The sequence below is a fragment of the Amblyraja radiata genome, chromosome 23 (genome assembly GCF_010909765.2).
Source record: "Amblyraja radiata isolate CabotCenter1 chromosome 23, sAmbRad1.1.pri, whole genome shotgun sequence".
Classification (NCBI taxonomy): domain Eukaryota; kingdom Metazoa; phylum Chordata; class Chondrichthyes; order Rajiformes; family Rajidae; genus Amblyraja; species Amblyraja radiata.
The window spans coordinates 6,572,638-6,581,967 of record NC_045978.1 but is presented as its reverse complement, the minus strand read 5'-3'; the positions used below and the strand labels follow the sequence as shown (position 1 = coordinate 6,581,967).

Sequence of the window (9,330 nt, the reverse complement as noted above, 5' to 3'; positions counted from 1 at the left end):
ACTGCAGATGCTGGTTTAAACCGCAGCCGTTTAAAGCTGTGCTTTAACCAAGGAAGATTGAATGTGAGATAATGGCGTAATGTGCTCTTGTGGTCATGAGATGACCCCTGGATCCAGGTCGCTGGTTAATGGAGAGATAGCAGCAGGAAATTGTTATTTTTTTAAAATCTTGTCAACGACTGCATGCATAGAACTTCTAATGAAGCTGCTCAAAATGTATGTGATAGGGCATCTGAGTTATTTCCATATAAACTAGTTAGATCAACGCCACCCTTTCCCCAAACAATTAAACATGCAGCAACTTGTTATGACTATGACATGCTTTCCTATACCTCTAAGGTAGGATGATATTCGTGCTATTAATTACAGTGTAAGTGGAGAAGTTGCCTTTTGTTAGTGGTTGCTTGTGCTCTATGCTTCCTAGTCTGGCAGAAGTAGTCTAACTTGAAGTACAGGTTTTGATTTAAACTTTTCTAATCTATTTTGTAATCAATAGGTTGCCGTGCGTGCGTTTTTTATGATTAAATAATTCTTAGTAATTCCGTTTTTGGTATTTGCCTCTTGGCTGTTCTCTAGATGTGGATGTTATATTAATTGTTTCCATGTGCTTTTACACTGCAAAACATGAAAGTTGTTGAGTTTCCACGGCTTGTCAGTTTGGTTGAAGGTCCAGCTAATACTATGATTAACCATGGCTATGACTACAATTATGCTACTTAGCCACAAGTATGAAAATACCATAAGGTCATAACTGGCAGGAGCAGAATTAGGCCATTCGGCCCATCATGTCTACTCCGCCATTCAATCATGGCTGATCTATCTCTACTTCCTAACCCCATTCTCCTGCCTTCTCCCCATAACCCCTGATATCCGTACTAATCAAGAATCAATCTATCTATCTCTGCCGTAAAAATATCCATTGACTTGGCCTCCACAGCCTTCTGTGGCAAAGAATCCCACAGATTCACCACCCTCAGACTAAAGAAATTCCTCCTCATCTCCTTCCTAAAGGAACGTCCTTTAATTCTGAGATTATGACCTCTGGTCCTAGACTAGTGGAAACATCCTCTCCCCATCCAGTCCATCCAAGCCTTTCACTATTCGGTAAGTTTCAATGAGGTATATCTTGCCCTGGATCATTGTAACCAGATGACTATCACATTTCCTTATCATACTGTGTTTCTACATTCATGCATTTATTTTTATGTATAATGGTAAATTCTTGAAGTTAATTGTTTAATCTGGTTTTAATCACTATTTCCCTGTGAAACGTTGATCTGAAAATTATTTTATTCCCATTATTTTACATTTGATGATGTCATGGTTTCAGGGGATATCACTAGATAAAGATGCTATCCACTAGATAACGATGTCTCCCCTGGAACCCCTCACGCGGGCATGGGGAGCAGTACTGTCTGAGATTCAGGCCACTGTATAGTAGGTCGATTATAATCCGTTAGCATGATCTGTTTGTTTGAACATATGTATCTCTTTTTCCTCACAATAATGTCCACCTTTTGACTCGATAGTCAGCAGCAAATCCATATTATTGTTCGTCTTGCACAACGTATCTCCAGTCAGTTTGGAAACATTCCCTACCAGTGCTTCCCAAAGATTCAAGTTACTTTCCCTTATTATCCACATATTGTTCCGTTTCTGTACTCTCTTGATCTTTATATGTTGCGCCAATTAGTGTTGCCAAGTGTCTCTGATTAGTGTTTCTGTTTGTGTTTCTGGTTTGCAGTGCCACTCCTCAGCTGGTCACCACAACTACTCCAGCCCAGCAAGCGGAAAATGAAGCCAAGGCCAGTTCTTCTGTAGATCTAAGTGAAGCGGAACAAACTACCAGTATCCAGATACGACTTGCAGATGGGGGGCGTCTTGTTCAGAAGTTTAACCTCACACACAGGTAGGATGATGGAAAGCAAGGTGATTTTGAAGATAAACAGTCACAAAATGCTGGAGTAACTCAGCGGGTCAGGCAGCATCTCTGGAGAACATGGATGGGCAATGTTTCGGGTCAGGACCCTTCTTTGGAATAATTATTTTCTTCAGCGGATGTTGCCTAACTCCAGCACTTTGAGTAAACCAGCATCTGCAGTTCTTTGTTTCTACATTCTACATTCCTTATTTTGAAGACCATTTCCTGATGTCTTAATTAACTTAAAGAAGCCTATGTATAAAATATTGTAGTCTGTTAGTTCCCACATCGCCCCTGCATAACCGCGCACACATTTAGTTTAGTCTAGCGATGCAACATGGAAGCGGGCCCTTTGGCCCACCGAGTCCATGCCGACCAACAATCTCCCTGTATAATAGTTTGCTCCTACACGCTAGGGGCGATTTACATTAGCCAATTAATCAATAAATCCACACAACTTAGGAATGTGGGAGGAAACCCGAGCACCTGGAGAAAACCCACGTGCTCACAGCGAGAATGTGCAAACTCCATGCAGACAGCATCCGTAGTCAGGATCGATCCCGGGTCTCTGGTGCTGTAAGGCAGCAACTCTCCCCGTGCGCCACTGTGCCACAAGTACTACAAACATTTACACTGGAATGACTTAGACACCAGATGGGAAAGGAAAATGGAAGTGATTTTTCTTTCTGCTTCTTTATTGTAGCTGATAGAACTATTGTTTTGCATACTGAATGCAGATAGTACCTTATCCGGGAGTCATAATTCAAGATTAAATTTAACCCTGGCAACTGAACTTATCTGCAATGGTTATGATTTAATTGATAGAATCTTCTGAGGTTTACATAGAAAACTTCGCAGTATATATTTATCCCTCTGATCCTTCAGAATTAATGCCAGTAGTTAGTTTTGTGTCCCGTTCCTACCTCAGCTGAGATAAAGTAAGATCGGAAAATAAATTGAATCTCATAATCTGATACTCGCCTTATTGTGTGATGTTTTCAAGAGAGAGTTAGCTCTTAGTACTAACGGAATCCAGGGATGTGGGGGAAAAAGCGGGAACGGGGTACTGATTTTGGATGATCAGCCGTGATCATATTGAATGGCGGTGCTGGCTCGAAGATAAATTCTTCCTGTAGTGTGAATAAGGTTATAGAAATAATATATGTATAACTTATTGTGCCAAGCTGTGGGAGTGAACATGCAGAGAAGCCCCCTCGCCTTTTCCCTTTTTATTTATCGTCATTTCAGAATTGGGCCTGTAATGACCAAAGATAATTCACCAAAATTCTAAGCAAAGTTTTTATTTCTGTGTTTGAATCCCAAAGTGGAAAAATAAGATATGGGCCAAACGCAGGCAGGTGGAACTAGTGCAGATGGGACATGTTGGTCAGTGAGGGCAAGTTGGGCCGAGGAGCCTGTTTCCATGCTGTATATACTCTATAGCATAGCTAGCTTTCTAAAAATGATAGCTGAAATTGGTAGGAAGGAACTGCAGATGCTGGTTTAAACTGAAGATAGACACATATGGCTGGAGTAACTCAGTGGGCCAGGCAGCATCTCTGGAGAGAAGGAATGGGTGACGTTTCGGGTCGAGACCCTTGGATATCTTCAGTCTGAAAAAGGGTCTCGACTCGAAACGTCACCTATTCCTTTTCTCCAGAGATGCTGTCTGACCCTCTATGTTACTCCCGTGTTTTGTGTCTACATCTACATCTGAAATTCGAATTTGATGATTTTGTTGTATTGGCTCTTTGTTAAAGTTTTGTTTATGAAATGAATGCAGTGATGCTTTATAATCATATAACCATATAACAATTACAGCACGGAAACAGGCCATCTCGGCCCTACAAGTCCGTGCCGAACAACTTTTTTCCCTTAGTCCCACCTGCCTGCACTCATACCATAACCCTCCATTCCCTTCTCATCCATGTGCCTATCCAATTTATTTTTAAATGATACCAACGAACCTGCCTCCACCACTTCCACTTTCATGAAAGACATTTTGGGCCAGCAACCACAATCCGCCCATGATGTAAATAATGAATCATCTTGGATCGCGTAATGCCATCAGAGGTAGTGGCGTTGGCCAGGACACTGTGACCAGAGTCTTCTTGTTGTCTTTAAGTATCGCAAAAGTCTCCTCTTCATTTTTTTGCATAACCCCATCGAGTTGACATCTAATCTGAAGGATTCTGGATTGAACATTTCACTCGCTCACAAAAAAGAACTTGGATGTTTGCAGACCGTTCAATCAATGAAGTTAGAACTCTGGCTGAGTAGGTTCAATGGTACTTTATTGTCACGGGTACTGAGTTCATAAGTGATAGTTGAATTGGGCCATTCGACTCCACCATTCAATCGTGGCTGATCTATCTCTCCCTCCTAATCCCATTCTCCTGTCTTCTCCCCATAACCTATGACACCTGTACTAATCAAAAATCTATCTATCTCTGCCTTAAAAATGTCCACTGACATGGCCTCCACAGCCTTCTGTGGCAAAGACTTCCACAGATTCACCACCTTCTGACTAAAGAAATTTCTCCTCATCTCCTTTTAAAACATGCGTCCTTTTATTCTAAGGCTATGACCTCTAGTCCCAGACTCTCCCACTGCAGAGCTACAGTGAGGTACAGTGAAATCCATGTTTGTATACAGTTCAGTACAAGTATCACTATACATACACACTTCGATACATCGTAGGTAAGCATCTCAGATATAGGACAAGTCTATAGCAGTAGCACTCTGAGACAGTATACAGATTTGGCACCGCTTCTCCTCGTGTGACGAGAATGATACAGTCTGTTGCAGCAAATCTCCGACACTAGTGGATAACTGAGTCTATAAGATAAATGGAATTTCTCATCTAAATATCCCAGAAAAAAACATCAGGAGATTTCAGGGTCTGAAGAAGGGTCTCGACCCGAAACGTCACCTATTCCTTTCCTCCAGAGATGTTGTCTGACCCGAAGAGTTACTCCAGCTTTTTGTGTGTATCATTGGTTTAAACCAGCATCTGCAGTTCCTTCCTTCACTACACATAAGCACTTAGATACACATTAGATTTTACAAATGTATAGCAGTAGAACACTGAGACAGTATACAGAGTCGTCAGTTTGGCGCTATTCTCAATTCCCATATAAACGGCCTGTCCCACTTGGCCGTCATTTGCGCCTCATTTACGCGTCATATGTGAAATAGGTGGTCACGTTGTGACGCACGGGTAGCCTGTGGGTAGCGCGGGACGGGCGCATGGAGAGGCGTGGAGCAGTGTGGAGTTGCGCGCAGTATCGCACGGCGCTCCAGGATTTTGTGCTGCACGAAATCGTCGCGCGCCATCTTCGTGACGTATTGCGTACGCTCGCTGACGCATTGGCTTCGCACGCTGCGTCCCGACGTCTCACGTGTATCGCTTGGTGACGCATGGTTACATCACCTTGCGTAACCATGCGTCGCCACGCGCCGCAGGGTATTCTAATGACGTCATGCGCACCAGAAGGCACGATGACGCGTGATTTGCTCGCGTAACGACGCATCGACTTATTTTACACATTACGCGTAAATGAGGCGCAAATGACGGTCAAGTGGGACAGGCCCTTAACAGTCTGGAAATCTTAAAGAATTCAATCTGTACAGAGCCTCAAATTTATTGTAAACTTGTGTGAAGAAATGTAATGGGTGTTTTCCTCTTGCCTGCAGGATTCAGGATATTCGGCATTTTATTATCGATGCCCGTCCATCTCTGGCTTATACTCCATTTGTGCTGATGACCACCTTCCCCAGTGAAGAGCTGACAAATGAGGACAAAACCGTAAAAGATGCCAACCTGATGAATGCCGTAATAGTACAGAGGCTGAAATGAATGCCGTCTCCGTCAAACCTTCCGTTTGTGGAGTACTTGAACTGTTCAGACTTTCCATTAGTTAAACTCACTGGTTGTGATAAATTGGAGACAATGCTTTTAGACAAAACGGTTTACCCTTGAGGTTATTCATGTGCTCATTCGGTTACACAGCTTTCGGCGTGACTTTGTGATAAAACTTTAATTGCGCATTTGATTTATAATTTTTTTTTGTTGCCGTTTTTAAGTGAAAACATTACACATTTGAAGTTCAAATTCACCATTATAAGTTGATGCATCCCAACTAACTCTAATTCTCTGTGACTGCTATGTATAGGAGAAGGTGTACCTTGATAGAAAATTGCATTCTAAAAATCAAACCAAATTTTAAACATACTATGTTTGTGAAATGTGTCCTGTACCAAGCATTGTTCATCTTGTACACTGCTGCATTGAATGAATAATCTGACAACAATGTTATTGTGAGTTTTATTTTCAGCCTGGGTTATAACTTTCTTTGTAGAATGGTTTGCAGAAAAACGATCACCAAATTTTATTTTTTTTCCCCCCTATGCCCATTGAGGTTTCATAATGAACTTCAGTTGCTGTTGACAATTAGAGAGATTGTCTTCATTTCCCCCCATCTTGTTGGTGGAGCTTTTTTCTGGTTAATCTAATTCAATTTATTAGATCATAAAATGAGTTTGTTTTTCAAAAATCCTCCTCAAGTAGACATTTAAGTTTCATTTTAGCAATGATTTAGGACTTAGAATTTCTTCCATTTTGACTGAAGACATTTTTATTTACTTTCTGTATGTGGACATTCACTAACCAGTGGAAAGAACCCAAGAACTGTATAACTCTTCTTTATCTCGAAAGCCTCACGTAGTAATCGGATATAGAATCGGAATCAAACCCCATCCGTTTTCTCTTTGATGATGGAGGTTGTGGACTTTTGAGTTTGGCATTATCGCCTCTTTAATAGAAAGTGCCTTTCTCTCTGACCAGACATATAATGGCCATCACAACAACCCAAGATGGCTTTTTAAAAAAACAACCAGTTTACTTTCATGTAAGAAAAAAGATCCAATATGCTGGAGAAACTCACTCAGCGAGTCAGACAGCTTCTCTGGAGAACATAGACAGGTGATGATTTGGGTCTGGACCCTTCTCCAGGCTGCTTGTGGAGGGATTGGGTTGTAGGGGGGGAGAGAACTGGAAGAGAAGGGAGGTCAGGACAAAGCCTAGTTGAGGGAGTTTTTGACAGGCAGCTGGTTGGACAATGGCCAGAGATTAAAGGACAGATGGTGTGAGGCAGAAGTATTGGAGAGTTGTGAAGCTAGAGGAAAGAATGTCGGTGGAGAGGGGAGAACTAGGTGGGAGTCCATGTGGGTCACAGGAGAGAGGTGCAGGAAAGAAAGGGGAGAGGGTTGGGGTTTTTTTTAGTTACCTAAAATTAGAGGATTCATTGGTAAACCAGCATCTGCAGTTTCTTGTGTTAAGATACTTTAACATTTTTTTTAAAATGGTAAAACATACCCCAGGGTACTATATGGAAGAAAACAGTGCTGAACAGAATAAAAGATAGGCACAAATGCTGGAGCAACTCAGCGGGGGGGACAGATGTTTCGGGTCAAGACCGTTCTCGACCCGAAACGTCACCCGTTCCTTCTCTCCAGAGATGCTGCCTGTCCCGCTAAGTTACTCCAGCATTTTGCGTCTATTTTTGGTTTAAACCAGCGTCTGCAGTTCCATCCTGAGCAGAATGGAGATGTGATGATCCCGGGGTTTTAAGAGAATTGTGGAAGATTTGTGGTGATGCCACGCCATTTGGAAAATGTAAGCAGATCACACCATTAAAATGATGATTTCTGCTGGTTAGCCTGGTTGCAACTATTATTCTCAGCATAAGTAACATCCAAAGCAAAAGATTACCATTTTGAACAGTTCACACGTGTCAGTAGAACATCCACAATAGTGAACCCTAAGAATTTATGCCAAGATCTATCGTGACCCACTCCTCCATTTGGAAGAAATTAGTTTATATTTATTCAGGATAGTTCTTCAAACTGAAGTTTTAGCTGCAATTTGTAGTTAATTTACCAAGAAAGTGAAGAACACCAGATATGGTAAATGGCTCGCCGTAATTTTAAATTTATTTTCAGTGTTTTATAAGGCTATTCACAGATGAAGGATTATTAAAATGTTTACTTCGTAATTCCATTTTATCAGCTTGTAGAACAGGAACCAAACAAGTTACCCTACTTTGCAACAACAACAAAAAAAAACCTTCTTATGGGGAGGGGGGAGGTGGGAGTGATCATTTATCTGAAGTTTGATGAAGTTAGGAAAATCCAAAGCAACTTGTGGTTCATTGTTACTGGTGTTTTGATCTCAAACTTGACATAAATTGAACAACCTTCAATTTGGTAATATTTGTCAGAAAGTGTACACTGCAAGAGCAACATTAAGCCATAATGAACTTGTTCCGACAATCTACCATAAGGCACACTGTTTACTAATTACCCCTTGAATCTGAGTCTCGATTCATTTAACTTGATCTTTTTGCATGCTTTATTTATTAACAGCAGGTGCACACCAGAACCAACACTTGGCAATGCTCCAGAAATGTACGTACTATCGAGTGTTTAGAACATCTTTTCTCCATTAAGTGTTCTGTTCATATTGGGTAATCTTTGATATGTAACCTGGTACCATGATTCGAGTGGGTGGTATTTAGTTATTTAAAGAAGGTAAAAGTGAGAAGTTGGTGTACCTTCAGGCAAGAGAATGAAAATACATATTCATTATGTGTGCTTTTATACCAGACCTAATGTCTCCAAGACACCAGTGGTTGCTAAAGTAGATTCAGCCCCTTTGTTGCCCAGTGTACTTTTTAACTATCGTTAATTCTGGATAAATAGGAAAGTTAGTCTTCGTTCAAGACATCATAACGTGCCATGTATCAACGTGTATTTCTCCGTGACATTGAATTAAACATGCACTCTATTGAATCATGTCTTATATCAATAAATTAGATCATTCCTTCTCGGAAGTAACATTTTCAGATACACTGTGTTCGGTAGGTTGTAGCACACTTAAGTGTGTATGTAGTTGTGAACAAACTGTTGACTTTGGACCTATAGGGGTGTCAGGGTTATGGGGAGAAAGCAGGAGAATAGGGTTGAGAGGGAAAGATAGATCGGCCATGATTGAATTGTGGAGTAGACTTGATGGGCCAATTGGCCTAATTCTGTTCCTTTCATTTATGAACATGGTTCTTAAAGCTTTCCATCATGGATATTCCTTATTCGGAGCCAAGATTGAAATTGTAGCAGGAACAAGCTCATCGGGCCACCTACGATGGATGCTACAATCGGAATCGCACAACAAACTGCTTGAAGATCTTAGCGGATCAGGTGAAGAGATGGTCAATATTTCAGCTCGAGACCCTGCATCGAGAAGGGGGAGTGGTGGAGAGATGGCCAGAATAGAAGGCTGAGAGGGTGGGGCAAGGCAGTGGCTGGCAGGAGCTGGGTGAGGAGAGGAATGATGGGCAGATGGAACAGAA

General features: G+C 41.5%; 1 protein-coding gene across 1 annotated transcript in view; it reads left to right on the top strand.

The window, feature by feature from the left end:
- The window catches only part of LOC116986188 (NSFL1 cofactor p47-like), a 31,313-nt gene extending 22,540 nt beyond the window's left edge, over positions 1 to 8,773 (top strand). The window contains exons 8-9 of the mRNA XM_033041464.1: positions 1,745 to 1,909; positions 5,618 to 8,773. Of these exons, the coding sequence (XP_032897355.1) occupies positions 1,745 to 1,909; positions 5,618 to 5,780 (328 nt within the window). The 3' untranslated portion in view covers positions 5,781 to 8,773. The remainder of the gene's footprint in view (positions 1 to 1,744; positions 1,910 to 5,617) is intronic.
- Positions 8,774 to 9,330: the final 557 nt, after the last annotated feature.